At 36.3% G+C, this 21945-nt stretch overlaps 1 protein-coding gene across 2 annotated transcripts; it reads right to left on the bottom strand.

The window, feature by feature from the left end:
- Positions 1–6559: 6559 nt before the first annotated feature.
- LOC123528982 (actin nucleation-promoting factor WASL-like) lies at positions 6560–20986 on the bottom strand. 2 transcript variants are annotated; one of them, XM_045309107.2, is made up of 10 exons: positions 20807–20985; positions 20310–20453; positions 19801–19887; positions 18150–18249; positions 14313–14381; positions 12152–12339; positions 11491–11821; positions 10529–11256; positions 9772–9871; positions 6560–9037 (listed from the first exon to the last, which is right to left on the bottom strand). In XM_045309107.2, the coding sequence occupies exons 1-10, from the start codon at positions 20897–20899 to the stop codon at positions 8988–8990; spliced, it is 1890 nt and encodes a 629-aa protein (XP_045165042.2). In that variant the 5' UTR covers positions 20900–20985; the 3' UTR covers positions 6560–8987. The 2 variants fall into 2 exon arrangements, with proteins under 2 accessions (XP_045165042.2, XP_045165043.2); XM_045309108.2 differs by lacking the exon at positions 14313–14381 and having other exon boundaries at positions 20807–20986.
- Positions 20987–21945: the final 959 nt, after the last annotated feature.

The raw sequence follows: 21945 nt of genomic DNA, 5'->3' as shown, positions 1-21945 counted from the left end.
GAGAGAACGGCAGAACGCTAAAAATATGTCGTTTTGTCATTCTGTTTTTATTTCGGGTTTGACAGAACGACGCACTGGTCGGGAGCGCTAAGACGCTTTCCTCCGGAGATGAAGGCCCCTGGTTCGATTCCTTGCTACTCCCATCGTTGTGTGTACTCGGACAATGTTCTTTATCATGATTGGCTCATTTGACTCAGCTGTAATTGGATACCGACATTTTGCTGGCGGGTATAAGTGATTTTAATTGTTCTTAAAATAGAGTCACTCAAAAGATCTACAAAGGTTCCGTTACTGTTATACAAAACGACGGTAAACAAAATTTACCTTTACCTTTATCTTTAACCACACAAGTCTAAACAAGAAATATTGTTTTGGAAAGGGGTTGGGGGTAGGTGTTGTGGCTGGGGGGGGGGGGGGGGGGGGGGGGGGGGGGGGGGGAGCAGAGTGATGCGTCTGCCCGTGTCTATATTTTGTTCCTTTGCTTTGTATTCATCGTTGCATCATTTTGACAAGGGACAAAAGAATGAAACATCGATAAAACCTGAAAATGATCATCTGTCGTTGTAACGAAGACACATCAATATGAAACATACAACACCAATAACGATTTTCACAATAAAAAATACCAATAAAGGAATTTATGTTCTCTTGAGAAATAAATCTATGTTATTTTTCAGTAGGTACGCATAAGCTATAATTTCTGCTTCTGTTACACTAATCCAGTCCATATAATATAACGTGCCTCGATTAATCACTTTCACGCACGAGTGGTTCACGGGTTGGGTCGTTTTGATCAATTTTATGTTTCAAACCGGTTCATTCCTTCACAAATAACTAAGCAGGCAAGTCGACACTTCATGTATAAAATATGTTCATCACATGTTTGAAGAGCTGGCGTTTTCCAGTAATGTTGCCACAGAGAGGAGGATGCAAGAAAAATGCAGATAAGTTTTGAACAAATTGTCTTTTTCCTTTACAGTGTATTTCATTAAATTAAAGAAGGGTGCAAGGCTGCAGTGGTTGGCCGCTGGGGCACATGAATGGATGTTTTCATGTGTTGTTTGTGTCCAACAGTCATTTGTTGTTTGCGGTATCAGGGGCTGGGTTCTTTTCGAGGGAAATCCCCGTTTCTATTGAAAAGTAGCAGCAATCGTCATTATTTGTTTGTTGCCGTTTTGTTGGGACGTTGTGTTTTGGATATTGGGTGACAGTTTTACATGTCTCATGTCAAAGATTTGACACGTCGCAAAATTCTAATAATTTAGGATGAAAGCTCAAATTTTACACTGCTTATACAGTCAAAACTAAACGGCTATCCTCAACGAATAAATGAAATATCTTAGAACATTTCAAGACCGAAGGCCTCAATACGTGCATATTTTACAAAAGCATTATCAACAACATTTTATTTGTTGCACTACTGCCTTAGATAAACACTCTATTACAAATGGATGCAAAAAATTAAAAAAAAAACGATTGAAAAATGAGAATGAATGAACGCATCTTTCTATGGTTGTTGCTACTAGCAGTTGAATACTTGTAAAGCGTAATAATTTCTCATGCTGTCCATTATGGTCATGTTGCTGTCGTTACAGATGGTTATAATACTAAGTATACTAGAACGGATTTAGTAGATTTATGTACAGAAAAGGTCGATGTTGTTGAACACGACTAGTGGTCAAGACGATTCTTATGATGATATTGGAATGGACGATTTTGATGATGATCACAATGATTATCAATTTATTACTGACGTTGTTATTATGTCTCTCAGAGGAGATACTGGTCCAACGCACTCGTACAGGAGAATTAACTTTGTTTGTTTGTTTGTTTGTTCAATAATGCTTTTTTACGCTGTCCGTGTTGATCACGTGAGCTATATAAAATTTATATGATCCACAATTTTGGTATGCCTTTTAAAGGTTTGATACTGCGGTAGTATCTTAAAATTCAAGCTCACTTCCTAGGTTGGCCACTAGATCAGCATCTTAAGTTTGGCGTTCGACTGGCCTTCTCTTATTATTGGTGTTAAGTGCGTGCGCTTCTTAACCGTTAGAGGGGGCCTTGACCTACATGGTCGGCCGTTCAACCAAATTCCTCGAATTGACTGTATCTTATATTAAACAGGGATTACAACTCTTCGGCCAACTGGTCTTTGACCCGTCGAAAGTTGTTTATAAATGTGTACTTGTAAGTCAGTACATATTATATATTTCATATATTTGTGGATCACTTTGCTACAAACCTCTAACATTTGGGTATGTTGAAACAGACATCACCCCCCTGTTTATGTCCTTGAGTGCCGCTTAGTGGGCGCATTGGTCGAGAGGGCTAAGACGCTTTCCCACAGAGGTTAAGACCCCTGGTTCGGATCCTGGCTACTCCCATTGCGGTGTGTCCTTGGGCAAGGCACTTTATCACGTTTGCCACAGTCGACCCAGCTGTAAATGGGTACCAGCAAACTGTTGGGGGTAAGGTATAAATGGTTTTAACTTTTCTTAAAATAGGGTCGCTCAAAAGCTCTGCAGAACTTATGTTAATTGTTTCAATTGTTTCACAAAGCGACGGTAAATAAAAAATTACCTTTACCTTTTACCTTTTAGTGCAGTTGATTGCTTGGAGGGTTAACTATTGCGCGGCACAATGTGCCCGATCCTCACCTTTGCACCCGTGTCTGTTGCGTACAATGTATAACTAAACAAATTTATCAGTTTGTGGAATAGTATTCTCCAGTATTTTGTGCGTTGGATATCAATTTATCTTTTCAGTTTTGCAGGTCCGCATAGTGGTGTGGGCGCCATATATTATTTATTCCTCTGTCTGTGTGTGTGTGTGTGTGTGTGTGTGTGTGCGTGCGTGCGTGCGTGCGTGCGTGTCTGTCTGTCTGTGTCCATATGTCCGTCTGTCACAAAACTTGTCCGCACTCTAAGATGAACATTTCACATCCGATCTTCACCAAATTTGACGAAAATGTGTTTGATCATAATATCTTGGCCAAGTTCGTTAACTTGCCAAATCGGCTTAGGCACTTCGGAATGAAGGCCCTTGAAACTTGTTTTTTATAATCGAAGCACTGAAAGTCTGATAAGGCAGTTGTGGGAGATATGCGCCTTTTTCAAAAGCATCTCTAGTTTAAGAAATATAATATCGTGGTTATTTACTAATTGTTCTAATTTTATAATTTTGATGGTATCCTCATGATGATGATGATGATGATGATGATGATGACGTTGGGCTAGTAATCATTCCTTTGAACGCAAAATTAAAATATTGTGATGATGATGATGGTGGTGGCGGTTATGATGATGATGATTAGACTATGCATTTTACTGTACATCGGGTAATAATTACAGCAATACTATGTTGACCTTCCGAAACTGGAAATGGTTTTAAATTAATCATGCATTAAGTATTAGATTGCGTCACATTTTGTTCATTATACAGCAGTACAATCTATTGTTTTGTTTTATTTTAAGCAGGTATTGAAAGTAAATTTCTTTTGGGCGATGGGTAAAGAACACAGGCATGTGGACAATAGAAATTTATGCTGGTGTTGGGTACAGTAGTTAAAATATGTTATTTGGTAGCATTACCTGAAGGTAAGTAGTCAGGTAAAAGCTACATGTTATTAAACCGTTGTCTGAGGTCCCTTTTGTTCTACCATCTAAATCGGTTTATGACCACATTATTTATGTTAACGCTTTTTATCAAAAACTGTTTTGATGTGGATGTTGTAGAAGCGAAAGATAAAAAGTCGATGTTATTGAAAAGTTGTATTTGGTCCGTGTTCTACCGTATATGATACAGATTATACATTGGTTTATGTGTGTAATATCTATGTTTACGCTTGTAATTAAATTGTCTTACTGTGGCTTTTGTTAAATCAAAATTTCTAAGGAGGTTAATTTGATCGAACTGATTTGAACGGCGTATGTCATATAAATTTTGCTTTCGAATTACGACTTTGACTGTGTTTTCAGTGCTAGATGGTGCCTGCGCATGCATGTATTATGTAAGAAAATATTCCGTATTACACTGCCAGTGGCTTAGTCGTACAGGAATTGCAGTAACATTGATTCTTGAATATTGCAATAGTAGGGTATCTTAATGCCGCCATCTATTTAATAATTTTCGTCCACACTGCCAAATCTAGGGCTGTGCGCTTTGTGACATTATCGCAATCACGAAATCATTTATCAATAATCAACATCTGTATAGTATTTCTATTATTTAGTTATTTGATTCCGAGGGGGTTAACCCAACGTAATAGATAATCATTTTGATACTATATTTACTTTTATTTAGATGCTTGTGTATGCAGCTTCTATATCCTCTTGTCACAGGCGTTGTGCTGTCGATATTTGTCATTATACCGGAACCAAGGAAGAAGCACTGTCGAGTCAAACAATACACTAGGAATAGAAGCGCAGCCTGAGAGCACTGTCGAACCATTTGGTGGTTTGCGTAAGACTTTGCTAATTCTAAATATACACTCGGAGTGGCAGGGTGGCATGACCTCGGTAGAGTTCTTTCACCTTAGACTGGTGAAAGTAAATGGAAACTTTGCTAGCAGGGTAAGCAAAACACTATTAAGTAAAATGTTTGATCTATTCAAATATACGTAATTACACACTTGAATAATGGCTGAATTATAAAGTGCGCGTCTTATAAAGATTACCACCTGACCTATTTCGGGTTAGATCCAACAAATTATCAGGGAAAAAGTAACTGCTCATATTGTTGATTAGATAAAATCACGAGAAATAATGGCCAAATAGAGTTGAATATAGCTTATATTGCCATCTTTGAAAGTAAATTATCCGGAAAATCTGGTATTATTAAAGAAATGAATGCTTGCATGTGGCTATTCAGTAATTAGATACAATATTCAATGTACCATTTTATGGACGAATTTTATTTCATAAAATATTTGGTGGCCCTCAACACACTTTGTGCATTTCGGTATGGCATATTGTATACACAATCAACAGTGTAATTTAGTCAATCAGAGCAAAATCCATTATCATGATGTTGAGAATTCGTTGAGTATCTTGGCCTCGGAATTTCGCAGCTGGATTTGCTAGCAGAATTTGCTATTTTGCATTCTCATTCCAGTGTCTAGTACATGTGTACTTATCATAAATTTAGAGCTTCAGCATCATAGCGTTGCCTGTTTTGTTTCCATGCAATTTGGCTAGAAATCTTTCATTTCATGCTTCATTTCATGATACTTCTATCTCATACAATATGCCATGATATTTCATTAATTTTCTGTAATGATATTATAATAATAAAAGTCACGGCCTCATCCCATTCAATCAGCATTTGTTATTTATTGTCAATAGTCAGAAGCGACAGACTGCTCTTACTGATACATGGTTAAAATCTAGGTCATTTCTCGTCATGGTTAAAACAACATGTCTCTCAGAGTGCGGGCGAGTCTGCCGCTTCTTATTTTCATGTCCTACGGATAAAATAAAGGAATTTATGTTCTCTTGAGAAATAAATCTATGATATTTTTCAGTAGATACGCATGAGCTATAATTTCTGCTTCTGTTACTCTAATCCAGTCCATATAATATAACGTGCCTCGATTAATCACTTTCACGCACGAGTGGTTCACGGGTTGGGTCGTTTTGATCAATTTTATATTTCAAACCGGTTCATTCCTTCACAAATAACTAAGCAGGCAAGTCGACACTTCATGTATAAAAATACCCACCCTCCTCACCCTAACAATTTTTGGAAAACAATTCTGCTGTCGTGTTTTATATTTTTCAGCGCCAGCACACCAGGTCATGCCACATACTGCCACACCGGTATACAGTGCCTTTTATGGATAAAGACAATTATTCCTTCCAAGAAGTCAAACGTTCGCCACCATGTATATGAAGGCTTCATTATGGATTGTTTAAGATATTGCTCATGCATATGAAAGTGTTTCATCTACGAAATTCAGCGGTTTTTTTCAGTTTATTTAAGTATTTATCTGTATATCTAATTTGTCCAGATGTTAAGACCTGTATCATGTCAAATTTTCATTTTATACCAGAAAAACGAATGTTATAGATCAAAGAAGTCGGTGGGTGGAGACACCTTTCTGTTTGCAGCATTTGGACATCACTACCTCCCCCCTCCGCCCTCCAAATTAAGATAAATAACTAAAAGATGAGGGTAAAAAAGATATATAAATAGGAGTTAGGGGTTAGGCAGCCGGCTCGCAGTTTCTCGACTTCCCTTTGAAATAGTCCTGTTAACAAAATGAAATAGATTCAGCGAAACTTTAAGGTTGTGTAACAAAAGAAACTGTTTGTTTTTATTCAGTAAAGAAAATATTTTATTTTGTAGAATTTGATAATTATGTTGTATCAAGTAAACACGCGGGCAGCAGCGGACTTGTTTATTTTGCTGCAAAATATCATCTTCTTAAGAGCAAAAAAAAAAAAAAAAAAAAAAAAAAAAGGAATCATTTTAAAGACTTAAGTTTTAATTGTTAGTCGTGACTTTTGTTCACATCGTGGCTGATATATTGCTGCATAAACATGGCAAAAATATGGTATCTATTTGGCAGTTTTATTCTAATTATATATTCTCTTGCACATGCACCGAATTGTTTCCTTTAAATCCATTATCATGATGTTGAGAATTCGTTGAGCATCTTGGCCTCGGAATTTCGGCAGCTGGATTTGCTAGCAAAATTTGCAATTTAGAGCTTCAGCATCATAGTGTTGCCTATTTTGTTTCTATGCAATTTGGCTAGAAATCTATCATTTCATGCTTCATTTCATGATACTTCTATCTCATACAATATGCCATGATATTTCATTAATTTTCTGTAATGATATTATAATAATAAAAGTCACGGCCTCATCCCATTCAATCAGCATTTGTTATTTATTGTCAATAGTCAGAAGTGACAGACTGCTTTACTGATACATGGTTAAAATCTAGGTCAGTTCTCGTCATGGTTAAAACAACATGTCTCTCAGAGTGCGGGCGGGTCTGTCGCTTCCTATTTTCATGTCCTACGGATAAAATAACGACCTTTTCAATAAGAATAACGAAATATTGAATATGGATATCAGATATACAACATGAATCAGATAGTATACAACAGTTTAACAATAAGAATAACGTAATATTGATTCTAACACGATCCGATTCATTTTCCTATTAAACAGAGAAGGCTGGAAACAGTGAATTATTGACGTCTGACGTCACAACAATTACGTCATAGCGTCAAGCTGCGTAGTGGCGCGCTGGAAAAGAACCCGACTGAAAACGGGCAAGTATTTAATGCATGCCGACAAGGGTGTACTTTAAAGTTCTTGATAACGTGTTAGAATCGAAATAATATATCTCATCGGTGATTTCGACGCCCCAGAATTAGAAGGGCGTAAGTGTTAGTTACGCCCTTTTACGAATCATACATTTTTTGAAACTACACACCAAGGTGCATAATTCTGTAAAAAAAAAATTTTCGTCACAAACTGCTGTGTTGACCAAATTCACCAATAATAAAAGGGCGTAAGTGATAAGTTTTTCAGAATCCTAGTAATAGAAGGGCGTATCTGCACTTAATTGTTGTACCAGAAAAGTCCACTTGCGCCCTTAGAATTAGAAGGGCGTATCTGTCATAGACAGTTTTTTTCGTTTTGCCGAAAAGTATGATTTTCCACTTACGCCCTTCTAATTCTGGGGCGTCGATTTGTCGCTGAATAAATCAATGTTTGGAGTTCAGATGCGAAGGAATTATATCACGAGGGCGTATATAACAATCACGGACATGAAATTACAATAACGAAACATTGAATGTGAATATCAGACAAACAATTACAATAACAACGTATATAAAAAGAATAACGAAATACAAAATAAAAATAACAAAGTTGTTAATATGAATACCAATACATTGAGTAACATTTACGAATATACATTATTAATAACACAAGTGTATAATTTAACATCGTTTGACATGCCAGATTGGACTTGAATATCGGTTCGTCTAGCACTACTAGTAAGTTTTTTTTATTGTACATTTATTTATTTTGTTGGAGGGGGGGGGGGGGGGGGGGCGTTTAACGTCGCACCGACATAATTGTAGGTCATATGGCGACTGTCCAGCTTTGATGGTAGAGGAAGACCCCAGGGGCCCCTCCGTGCATTATTTTATCACGAGCGGGCACCTGGATAGAACCACCGTCCTTCCGTAAGCCAGCTGGGTGGCTTCCTGACATGAAGAATTCAATGCCCCGAGTGAGGCTCGAACCCACATCGATGAGGGCCACGGAGGCCCCGCCTCATTGTACAGGTCAATGTTAAACAACTTAATAATATTTATATACGAAATGAAATGTTAGACGAGTTGATAAAACAAAGATTAAATTGTAAATCATTTACAGGTTAAACATATAAATTGCTGTAACAGTTAAGCAAATACAGATAAACTACATAATAGAGATCAACGTAAGTGATTCAGAATTTGTCAAACGTAACTAATTATTCATAATAAGAGATAAAGAAAAAAACATTTACAATGTAAATATATAGATTTAACAGTATGTGTTAGTCATGACAAAATTATACAAATATGTTATACAATAATTTTAAAGTTAAAGCGTTAATTTTATGAGCCCATTGCAATACTATACGATTCTCTTCTTATCCTTGTGTTATATATTGTGTTGAAAATGTTATGAATAAGTAGTACTTATAGTAGGGTTGATGGGTTGGACGGAGTGGTGGGGGGGGGGGGGGGGAGGGGGGTGAATATTCTTTTTAGAGAGGAAAATGGGACCACATTTCGGCCCCAAGAACACTGGATGAATGTTGTTTTTAATGCAAGTTTTGACAATACTGTGGTAGTAACAAGATCTTCTATCGATCGTGTTGAGGTGAGAAAAAGAGTTTTCTATGCACTGATTTTCAACGTTTAAATCTCTATAACATCTCCAGCAAACACATTAAATATATCATCTGAGTTTTAGCTAATCGTCATCCCAGTCGTCATCAAATTCATCACTGCTATACTCATTATCTGAAAATATACAGAAATGAAAAAAATATACATGTATTCGTAAACATGCATATTATATGCTTCATTGAAATTATCTATTTTAACGCATGTTGCATTTATGATCATAAACGATATTTTATATAACTACGTCTTATGTGTAATTACAATACAGAACTCCAGTACATTTGATGACGGAAGTATTAGCATCGGAAATACACTGTGACTTTTTCGCAGCTCCAAATTTAATATATTTTATTAAATAAAATACTGTAACTATTTAACATTAAATATTATGTAGCAGATAATAATGCACAAATAACTGTTGTCACATTCTTTGTTTTTATTACGTTATGATATAGTAATTTTGAAAAAAAAACGGGGTCAATTTCGTTGAAATGTGTCCTTGTAAAGGTTTATAATGAATGAAACTTTAAGTCTGCTGGCAGAAAGTGATCTTGATTTTGCGACCAATGCAGACCAAGATCAGCCTGCACAGATCACGTTCTGCACTGTTTGCTATTCAGTCTGTAAATTTTCAATGAACACCCTTCGAATACTAAATGGTACTGCCAAAATTGAATGACAGACCAGTTCATTTTAGAAATTTAGCAGGGTAAAGGTTAAATACCTCACATTTTGTTATTCAGTATCAGTAGCGCTATAACTAATGAAACATAAATACTGAAACACGATGTAAAACTTGTGAACCTTCCATTGAGAGACAAAGCACAGACCATTGACATCAAATGATGTACCTGAAAACTGAATTTTCGATTTTCTTTTCAAGAGCTGGGACATCAGTGCTGCAGCTATACTTCCTCTTTTGGCGGGAGATGACTTCTCCGACTGGTCAACCTTTAATAAAAGAATCCATATCAAAGTAACACGGACCTTAATTACTATTTCTTTTTTCCATATTCTACAAAGCAATATCTACAGGTGCCAAAACTCCTCTGATAGAAATGCAAAAATACTTCACAGGGTCTGATGTAATAATATCCATATTTTTCAGTTACGAAAGAAATATTAAAGAAGATGTGAAATGAATAAATTTAAGAAGCGTAGAATGCAACCAAGAAAAATAATAGCAGACTTTGTTCATGATAGGTAATGGAAAGTGCAACAGCCCTCATCCCTCATTTTTTTTCAAAGAGCTGTTACATATCTTCTTCGCTGAACTTGCAATAATGTCCTAGTGCTAAAGTTTTACGTAGCTAGCTGGAAGGTAGTTTTCAGCAATTGTTTATTTTTATTTCTTTACAAATGGCATTCATTTTTAAATGGGGACACATTTTTCAGAATATTTTAAGTATCCATCGTACAGGACGGTACGGTAGAATATGAAATGGCGAAAAGTTCAATCGAGACAATACATCGACATTTATTTTAAAAAGTAGGCGAGCTAATGTCTACAAAACAAGTGTTTATTCAGTCAAGTACACATTTAAGACGATTCGATATTATATCATTAACATTATTCGTATTAACAAAGAAGATACATTACACACTTACGTGACTTAATGTTGCTCCATTTCGAATCTGAATAAGTAATCCATCCCTCTTTGAACTTTGTTGATTAGTCTGTACGTGCCTCAAAGTTGCCCCCTGGAAGGTATGGATTTCATTTAAGAGACCCGCCCTAGAATTATTTGCAGCTGGTAATTGCTTTTCTGCAAGGGTATGAGAAATGGCAACCGGGGGAGAACATATAGGGGGAGCTGGTATATCTGGTGGTGTGGGAAGGGCCGGTGAATTTGATGATGAGAGTGAAGGAACATTTGCTGATGTGGAAGAAGTTTGCATATCTGATGAATCAAGCGGAGCCGGAATATCTGATAATGTAACAGCTGGGATGCTTGATGATTTGGGAGTAGCTTGCATGTTTGCTGAATCAAACGGACTCGAAATATCTGGTAATGCTGGATGCGCCGGGCTGTTTGATGATGTTGGAACAGCTTGCAAATCTTGTGTATAAGCTGGAGAAAGTGGATCATTTTGGGATGGTGAAGGAGTTTGGATTGTTGTAGAATGGTCTGGAATTTGTTTGTTATCAATCTGATGTGAATGTTTTAATATAGAAGGAGGTTTTAAAGCTGGTGGAGGAGGTTTTGTTGTTGGGGGCTGAGGCTTGAAACCAGCAGTTGGAGGAGGCCTAGTGCGCAGAGTTGACGGAGGTGGCGGTCTGGTGACAGACGTAACATCGAGTACCTTGACTCCAGGCGGTGGTATCAGGCGAGCTCCTTTGTGCAGAAATACACAATAAAAGAACACTTAAGATTTTGTTCATGTTAAATCAAGGTTTACTTTTACAGGAATCATAAGTTGACTGTAAAATTGATTGATATTAATATATATTACATTCATAGATTTAAAGAGTTTAACTGCTGAAATATCCGAACATTTCACATGTTGCACTGCAGAGAAATTTTGTAAGTGTATGTGAAAACATTATAATAAGAATTTACTTGTATTACCTGTTGGGACTGCAGGAAGTTTTCTAGTAGGAGTAGTCGATTTATCAGCCGGATACGAAGGAGCTACTGGGAGTTGCGTAATATTCGTCAGTGCACCAACCGAATGTGAGGGAGCTGCTGGGAGATTTTTTGTAATATCCACTGTTTCACCAGCTCGTTGCGAAGGTTCAGCGGGAATATGCCAGGCAAAGTCCTCTCTTACAGCATTAGCGCCGCCATGTTTGTCGACAAATTGGTAAATGAAATCCATAGTATCTTCATCTACCTGTGATTTTTCCCTGATACCGATCTGCTCTAACAATGCCTTCATGTCCGAATCTAACCGATCCATCTATACACAATTTCGATTGTGAAATAAATCGGTATTGAATATGCATGTAACTATAACAATTCAAAGCTAAAGGCAAGGAATCATGGTGATCAAGTTTTAGTACCACGCTTGGGTAACTAGGTTTGAGTTTGAGAATTATTTAATATCAACGTTATTTTTAGAGTAATGCAGTTAAAAGTACAGATATCTAATGCTAAACGCATTAAATTATATTCCAGTATGTAAGGAAACGTGTAACTCTTTGATGATAACTACTTATTATAACGTCTTCTTGAAAACTGTAAGGGATTATTCTGACAACAATGTAAAGTATTAAGGAATATAGCATACATGCGGCCCATCATCCATTCCCCAACTCATGTGACTGACATGTCTGAAATCTGTAGGTACACCTATATCTTCTTTTGTGAGTTTTTTCTTCGTGTTCCTTTTTCTCACTTTGGGTAGTTTATCTAATTTGTTCTTTTCTGTTTCTGAGGGTGAAGTGTCTATGGTAGGTGCAGCTTCCGGGACTGAAACTGGAGCAGATTTAGACTTTAAATGTAACTATTCTTGGACTTTATTCATAATCACGTGTTATTCACATACATTTTTTTAACATATTTCTATTTCATTCTTTTAAAATATGATATAAAACGTTCTCAGATTGCTAATATCAGCCGAAGAACGTCCGTATTACCTTTAAAGTTCTAGTTTTATCAAATACATTAGTCAGTCTAGACCAAAAGCCATTGCCGATCCTCACTTATTTACAATCAAATTATTTCCAGAATATTTCAACTGGAGCAACAAAGATTTCACTTTTTGTTTTTGCCGACCAGTAAAAACAGCGTTTATTTACATTTTAATTTCTTTTCGGCAAAAGCTGTAAACATATTTATTGGAGACTGAATATATTGAACAATAGGTAGACCGCATTTGATAACACGATTTAGCGGTAGCATTGATTTACAGAAAGAAACATCATGCACCCCTAAGTTTGTTTTAATAGAAACGCCTTACTAACAGGTAAGTGACTCATTTTTGGTGCAAACAACAGGTTGCATAATTTGACAGTATAATTTACGCGCAGTGATCATTATAACTATTGAGATATTTATATTTGATTATATCTGCATGTTTTCTGGCGGAAATATAAATCGTATTCCGGACCTTCATAGTGGTTTGCTAACAACACTATTTGAAAAATATGTAAAGGAAAAACAACAGTTACACATGATATTTTGTCTATACTATAAATCAAAGGGGTCCGACACGTGTAGGTCACCTTAATATGGCATAATAAATAGTCCTAAGGCACTGGGGGCAAAAACATTGGTCAATAGATATATAACTGTGACCAGGGAAATTGCTCTCTATGGACCCTTCAACTACCTCACCCAACAAAACCCCAAAAATTTTTAACACGCTTCGTTGCATCCATTGTTTCTCTCTGTGAATTACAGGGCTATGCATTGCCACTCATGAAAACACATAACTTTAATCCATGCCTTAAACGATGTTCATTTTGTCAAGCTTTGTATGTCACAATAACGAATAAATTTCGATCCATTTACACGCGTTCGTACACACGGAATGCATCAGTAAAATGAATCTTAAATTCAAATTATCGGCGAGTAATTGCTACAGGTCGATAAACAAACATATTTTACTAACACTCACCACTGTTGAAATGTTTCTGTTTCACTTAACATAGACAAAAATCAGTTCCAAGTAAATTTCAAAACTTTTTCGCCAACATACTCCATTTTCCATGTCGCGTGCTATTGGCAGAACCGGTGATGTAACAAATGATTTGATTAGCTAAGCGCTTTAAAATCACTTGTTACATCACCGGTTCTGTCAAATAGCACGCGCCAGTTAAGATGGAGGATGGTTGGTGAAATATTTTTAAAATTTACTTGAAACTGATTTTCGTCTGTTTTAAGTAAAATATAAATATAACATTAGTGGTGAGTGTTAGTAAATATGTTTGTTTATCGGACTGTAGCAATTTTTTACCGACAATTTGCGTTCAAGAGTCATTTTACTGATGCATTCCGTGTGTACGAACGCGTGTAAATGGATCGAAATTTATTCGTTATTGTGACATACAAAGCTTGACAAAATGAACATCGTTTAAGGCATGGATTATAGTTATGTGTTTTCATGAGTGGCAATGCATAGCCCTGTAATTCACAGAGAGAAACAATGGATGCAACGAAGCGTGTTAAAAATTTTTGGGGTTTTGTTGAGTGAGGTAGTTGAAGGGTCCATAGAGAGCAATTTCCCTGGTCACAGTTATATATCTATTGACCAATGTTTTTGCCCCCTGTGCCTTAAGACTATTTATTATGCCATATTAAGGTGACCTACACGTGTCGGACCCCTTTGCTATAAATATATAGGCCGGAGAAAAATATTCTGGACTCTGTTTATAGAAGAACCTTTCACCCTTTTTTAATATACAATGGTTACCTTTACTCTCCGAACAAAATTTATCATTACCCACCTGTCCTCGTTGTTTCGTCAGCGGGTTCAATTGTCACTTGTTTATTTTCGATTTTTCTTTCCTCCCTCTCTTAAATATGAAAACAAAATGTCGATTGGAGCTTTTATTACAAGTTTTGCTTAGAGTATAAGGGTAAAATGCCCTTTTCTAACAACTCGTGAAGCAAGAAAACTACATTGTAACTCATCTGTACCAAGCTTTCAGTTGGGCGTGAGGTGTCTTACATGTTTCATTCCCTCATATGAACTGACTCGATCATATCGTGCCTTCGATTATTTTACTTGGTCTCATTTTGTTTCCGTAGAATCTTCTTGCAGATTTTCCTTTAAAAGACGGTTTATACAAATTTCATTGACAAGAACTTTGTTTGTTTGTTTGTTTTTCATGTAACGGCGGGCAGTAACCTATCCAGTGTTCCTGGATTCTGTACCAGTACAAACCTGTTCTCCGCAAGTAACTGTCAACTTCCCCACATGAATCAGAGGTGGAGGACTAATGATTTCAGACACAACGTCGTTTATCAAATAGTCACGGAGAACATACGCCCCGCCCGAGGATCGAACTCACGACCCCGCGATCCGTAGACCAACGCTCTACTTACTGAGCTAAGCGGGCGGGCTTTGACAAGAACTAACAGTTGCAGTTATGATACCGTAAATATTGATAGTCAGGGAAAAACATGACAAGAAGCTGAGAATATGATTTCTATGTATTTCAAATTAACAAAAATTTGTATTTTTAGTACGTTATATTGTATTTATTATGTCATCATTTGTAATAATTGTTACACCTTGCGTTTGATGGCAAATAACGATAACTATTGCTAGAAGTATATATTTATCTGCCAACGGTAATCTATATTGGCGTGCCCTCCCGACAGAAGGATGTAAGTTAGTTATTCAATTCCAGAAACTTTTCCTGGTTCTTTAGCATGCGAAATGTAAAGCACGAGACTCTTATCCAAATACTTTTAGTTGAAGGAATAGAGGATTGATCTCACGACATGAGGTTTCGTAGTCAGCGAGATCATAATTCAGAAAATAAATGGAAACTGTTGGCTTGTTTTCATAACGTAAAGAATTAAAAAGTCCATATGCGAATACCATTTAAACCAAAAGCTTTCGTCTTATTTACAACAGTGTCAGGATACGAGTTATATGACCCAGGGAAGTGCCTACGCCTTTAGTATCTTGAACAATGAAATGGGTCCAATCGCTAAGGTAACTATGTCTTAGACTAGCTGACAAATGAAATATAATGTCCTTTGTTAAAACGTAGAGCTGGTGAGACCAAATATCTCATATATAGAATTTTCCTCTGGCTACCTTGCCTAAATGATTCGTGTACCAATGATTCGTAAATGATTTCTATTAGGAGCTAAATAATTTTAGGGGTCAGGCAAATCACTTAATGTTTCAAACTAACAATATACAATTAATGAAAATTAGCTCAAACTCCTATAGGCTGGAGACTCTATACTTGACTGGTCTTTTTGTTGAAGTTCCCGTCAGACAATGTCTTTGAATCAACAACATAAGAGTCCTATCGCATAGATGCTCGGCCTCTGTCCTCTTAATTGAAGTTGCAACTTTATATAATTGCCCTGACTCCTGGATACTCAGCGCCTATATGCTATCACATGTAGCATTCGACTACCATGTAGGTATATCCCATATGCCTTGGCTGTTCTTCGCCAATAACGCTGAACAGTCTATAAGCTGGAATTTTCCTACTATCCCAGTAGATTACCAACCTCTGGGTCTCTGTGTCAGCTTTCCGATGCTCAGCCTATATTTGCTATCGTCTATAGCATTCAACCACCCTTAGGGTAAAACTCCTACTAGTATGCGCTGGCCCTATAGCTCGAAACTATGTTGAAATTCTGCAACTCTTCTTTAGTCTATGAACTTCAAACTTCTTCTTTTTAATAATTTATCCGCCCTGACAGGCTAGTTGCAATAACTTCCTTATCAAGGTACTGGGATAAACTATTAGTTGAATCCTCGATGTGTTTTCTTCTATACCGAATGCTATCTGTGTGTGTGTGTGTGTGTGTGTGTGTGTGTGTGTGTGTTTGCATGTGTTTACCCTCGCCACCGGGTATTCCCATATGGGCGAGCATATGCTATCTGTGCCATCCATCTACCTATTTATACCTCTTAACCGCCTCGGTAGCCTAGTGGTAGAGCGTCCGCTTCGAGTGCGGGATGTCGTGGGTTCGATCCCCGGCCGCGTCATACCAAAGACGTAAAAAATGGTACTAGCAGCTTCCTCGCTTGGCGCTCAGCATTAAGAGGATAGTGCTAGGACTGGTTAGTCCGGTGTCAGTATAATGTGACTGGGTGGGGTATCATGCCACGTGTCTACGGCGTGATATTTCAGTGAGGCAGCACTATAAAGTTGGGCATTGTGCTCACTGCTACAAGTAGACACCGTCGTTTATATGACTGAAAAATTGTTGAAAAAGACATTAAACCCGAACACACACACATATTTATACCTCAGCAACGTGCTATTTATAGAACTTGTTTCTGATCGGTCCAAATTTATACATAGTATTTTACAACGGGTACTTGCTCTAACAAATATCTAGTTCCATTTAACAGTTGTATATGACATAGTGTGTGATGCTGGGATCCAGCTATCAACATAATGAACTCAAATTAGCCAGACATGATCCATACCCTATAATAAACAGCAATTCAACAATAATTATAGCAATGGCACCATGAAAAGGGAGTCAAACACTATCTGTGCTTATGTGTTACGTTATCAATATATCGATATACAAATTATTCTGACAAATAGTTCTATAAAAAAGTGCAGTATCACTCAGATTAAACAATGCAAATAGGATATTATATTGTTGACAAAATGTATGGAGAGGAATTATAATTTCATGTAGTACATCAAAGAACGGATTACTTATGGTGAACTATGCTTTTATTCTTGCATAAAATTTACTTTTTTACTGGATCCGAGAATGTATTAACGGTAGAAAATCGTGTGTAAACAAGGCAATTCACGTGTTGTTAATACATTAATTTTTAATTTTGAAATGCAGTGTCAGTGCAATGCCAAGGTCAAATGTTTATTCTTGCGCTGCATTGTGAACTCTCTTTTCAAACTGGACAAAAGTCGACAATAACCCTGACTGTATTAGGAAACATATCAACGATTTTGGGAAGTATCAATCGAATTTTATTTAATATCCCACAGAATTCATAGTACTGTAGGAAGCAGGTCGTGTTTAAAATTAGAATTCTTAATAGAAAGAAGTTCCTCTTTACTAAATTCAAAGCGATATCTTAAACTGTGGTTAATGTCATGTTTGTAATAACGGGAAATAAAAATAATCGTTTGAAAATTTTGAATACATGCTTTTGATAGTGTTGTTGATATCTGTGCCTCTGTTATGGGTATCTAAACCATGTTGACCTTTTCCGGTCATAAAACATTGTCCCGGAATCGTAAAGTCGTCTACTATGAGGCTATGAAAACAAAATATAGTCTTCGTGTAATGGTTTCTATGCAAGAATAAAGACAATACACTTTTGTTTTGTGTATTTACATCTGCAGACGCCCTTGAGCCATATTGCTGACCTCTCGTTCAGTTTTGGTCACGAACAATACTGCGGGCTTCTACGGATGTTAATACATAGAAAAAGGTGTATTATTCCGATATGTTTCTTTTTCTCTTGCAATGCTGCAAGACCACATATAAATAAGCTTAATAGGTCATGTTTTTTTCAGTGATACCATAACAATGTCACAATATTTTATTTATTTTGCAAATAGTCAGTTGTCAAGTAATACCACGATATTTCCAGTACTTACCTAGCCTTTTTGCTTGTCTTTCAAATAGCTTTCCCTCGAGAACGTTCTTGAAATTTTCAGCCTCATCTTCACTGGCAAAGTTCAGTCCAACATGACAGTCCTTGCAAAATACAAAACAAGTCTATTACTTTTGAAAGCTTAACTACACGTACATATTTGAATAGGAACGAGCTTTATTTTGAGTAGTACAAGGAAGAGCTGTAACTCCATTATTTCATGCTAGTTAGCATGCCTATTCATGCTAACAAGCACCTGAACGATGAACCGTTGTAAATAAGACGATAAATCAAAAGAAGGCCTTGATTGTTTTCATTCTGACAAATATTATGCTGGAGAAGTAAATTAATGTACGTCATGCGGCAATTTGACGTCATTATTGACGTCATAATGCTCTATTACCGGTCCGCGCGTCAATCGCAGATTCTAACACGATCCGATTCATCTTCATATTAAACAAAGAAGGCTGAAAACAGTGAATTATTATACAACAATTCACTGTTATGACGTCACAATTATTACGTCATAGCGTCAAACGGCATAGCGGCGCGCTCGAAAAGAAACCGATTGTAAACGGACAAATATTTAATGAATGCCGTCAAGGATGTACTTTAAAGTACTTGGTAACATGTTAGAATCGAAATAATATATCTCATTTAGTGATTTGCTCTTTAATAAATCATTTTTTTGTCGTTCAGATGCGTATTATTATATCACTCGGGCTGTGCCCTCGTTATATAATTCCTTCGCATCTGAACTCCAAACAATGATTTATTCAGAGACAAATCACTAAATGAGTTATATTATTTCTTAATTCTAATATGCTTGTTTCTGTTAAAACACGCTTACGCTAGAATGACGTTACGTTAATGTGCGATGACGTCAATGTTGTTTTGGCGTCCAAGAAAGAGCTCTACTATATTTCATCTACTGTTTTAGATTAAGAGCATATTAGAATCGAAATATTGTATAGCAAAACCGTGTTTTAACATTATTTATACACTCGGACGGTAATACGTCGTACAAATAATTTTACTCGGGCTGCGCCCTCGTGAAATTATAACGCCCGACGTATTACCACCCATCGTGCATAAATAGTGTTAAAACACTCTTTTGCTATAAATTATTTCTTAAATATACAGAGCTTGATTTCCTTCTTTGTTTAACTCGAAATCAAATCGAGCTATATTTGAATTAGACTTTACATATACTTCTTTATGTTCGGTAAAGCGTTTAATGTTTAAGCGGGCTATTTAAATCTCCACAACTAACGTAAATACATGCATAATACCTAACAGTTGTCATTCGTGACATGCATCACGTGTGAAAGGGTCACCCTGGGAACCCCCCAAAAACGTAGTTATATAAGCACTTGGTCGTGGCGTGATCTGTCACGGACGTTCTATATTTAGAATAGAGGTGACCTACGTGTACCCAAGTCGGTCAAGGTCACGGCAAATCGGTCACGGTCACCGATTTTGTAAGCATGAATAGCATGCTTAGCATAAAATAATGGAGTAACAGCTCTTACTTATACTACTATTTGGATTCATTCATATTGTCTTGCTTAAAATGAATTACTTTTTAGACGTTACTTTAAAGAAACGACGTTCGAAAAAATGCTATATGACTTTAAGACTAGAATTTTACCCACATGTGCTTCGAATGTATGGAAGAATTCCCTGGGTGTGTTGTATTTGAATTTGGTATAAATCTCTTGCTCCCATAATAGCTCCTGCCTCTGAAGCAAAAGCGTCAACATGTCAATCATTTTCACAGATTATTTTCCTGTTTCCAAATTAGCAAGATAAATGCACCAGTGATCATTTATGCGGAAGTTTCGAATATTTGCCGAATGTATATAATATCTTAATTTCACAAATGGAAGGAATTGCTTTCATACTAAAATTATTCATATTTCTTCAAATGTTCTATTGCAGTAAGGAAGTTTTCATGAATTAATGTAACTGTGCATGTAGTTTATATTAGTTAAGGTTTGAATGACAGTTGCACTGAACTGAAATTAAATGCAGTTGCATATACATGTATTTTCTCGAAAATATTTTTTTTTTACCGTAAGTAACTTATATTTTAAGAAGGGAAAACGGGAGTCGGAAAAAAATAGCTGAATAAAACTGCATGTTCCGTAAAGAGTTCACTAACCTGTATATCATATAGACGTATAAAGTAGGATTTTTTCGGGTTGTCCTTTACAAAACATACTACCCCGCAACAATGCTTGATCCACTTACGTTCGCGTTTCTGACACTGAACCACGAACAGCTGTGCAACACATGTTGCTAGTGTCTGTGAAATACAAACAACAAAATAAGAAGTCATCAAAGGAAAGGTTCGGTACAAATGCATAGTATGTGTGCAGATGTAAAGGAATATCATGTGCACTTGCGTGCGACTTTAATTTCGCTTCGGGCTTTTAGCTGAACATATATTGCGTGCTACTACTTATTTACTGATTTGTACGAATGTATAAAATCAAGTGACATACCGGCAGTTAACATACCGCCGGCAGTATTAACATACCGGCTGTATAAAAAGTATAAAAGCAATAGCCTATGTTTAAAGGGTGGATAATGAAATAAATCTTACCTGATGTGTTGCAGGTGACAAACGTAAACAAAAAAGCAAAAGATTACACTTACAAAGCATCCTTTTCCGAGAAAATTGAAGACAAATGCATTTTCCTGTTCTGACAATAATTGCGACTTTGAATTACTTCTAGCACGATTGACCATGTTTTTTGTTGATGTTCAAATTGAAACAGTAAACTAATTTTAACACGTAAATACATATATGTTTTAACTTCCTTATTTTTTGTTCGCCTTCCTCCTATTTTTTAAAGTAATACGTTTTGTCATATAATCGGTCTGTTTACACAAAAGGCCATATAAAGAAGTGTTTAGTATGACAAAAAATAAAACTTTGTGGTTTTAAACAAATTTCCGATGGACTTTTGACTGGATCATTTTGAAAAGCCAGATTTTTCTCCCTTTAATATAGAATAAATTTGAACTCCCACCTGATGCTTGTAAAATTAATGATTTTCTATCAATATTAAGTCAATGCTAAAAGTACATTATTAACTAGTTATTAAACAGTTGCTTTGTAAAGCTGTTATTTAATTCCGAGCCGAAATTTAAAAAGTGCTTATGCATCAAAAACAATATGAGGACAAATAATTGATATGGTATTCATACAATTATCTGACACTGTCTGCATTGCATGATAAATTGAATTTCAATTAAAAAAAATAGTGATAATTTACATGCCAGAAAAGGCTCAGGGGTTGTTGCTGTTTTAATTAACCCTTAGCACGCTAAATTTCTAAAATGGCCTGGTCCATCTTTCATTTTGGGCAGTACCACTTATCATTCAAGGGGGTGTTCACTGAAAATTTACTAACTGAATAGCGAACAGTGCAGACGGATGTGCAGGCTGACTTTGGTCTGCACTGGCCGCAAAGGCAGAACCACTTGCCGCCAGCAGGCTAAAGGTTAAGAATGATTTTACAAAAGATTTTAGTGTAAGCATACTTGATAATGAGTTTGAAGGAATTTTATGGATATCTTTGTCTTGTAAAAACAGTATGTACAATGATATTTTAGCTTGTGCTTATTTACCCCAAGAGAATTCAACAAGACATATTGACTGCAATGTTTTTTATGACAACCTACCTTATGCCAAATAGAGCAATACCAAAATGAAAATGCAATTATGTACTTGTGTGGTGATTTTAATAGTAGATGTACCGATATGAAAGATTTTATTCAGGGAATAGATA

This window comes from Mercenaria mercenaria, chromosome 13 (genome assembly GCF_021730395.1).
Source record: "Mercenaria mercenaria strain notata chromosome 13, MADL_Memer_1, whole genome shotgun sequence".
NCBI lineage: Eukaryota > Metazoa > Mollusca > Bivalvia > Venerida > Veneridae > Mercenaria > Mercenaria mercenaria.
The sequence above is the reverse complement of the archived record's forward strand: the minus strand, read 5'-3'. Positions and strand labels throughout refer to the sequence as shown.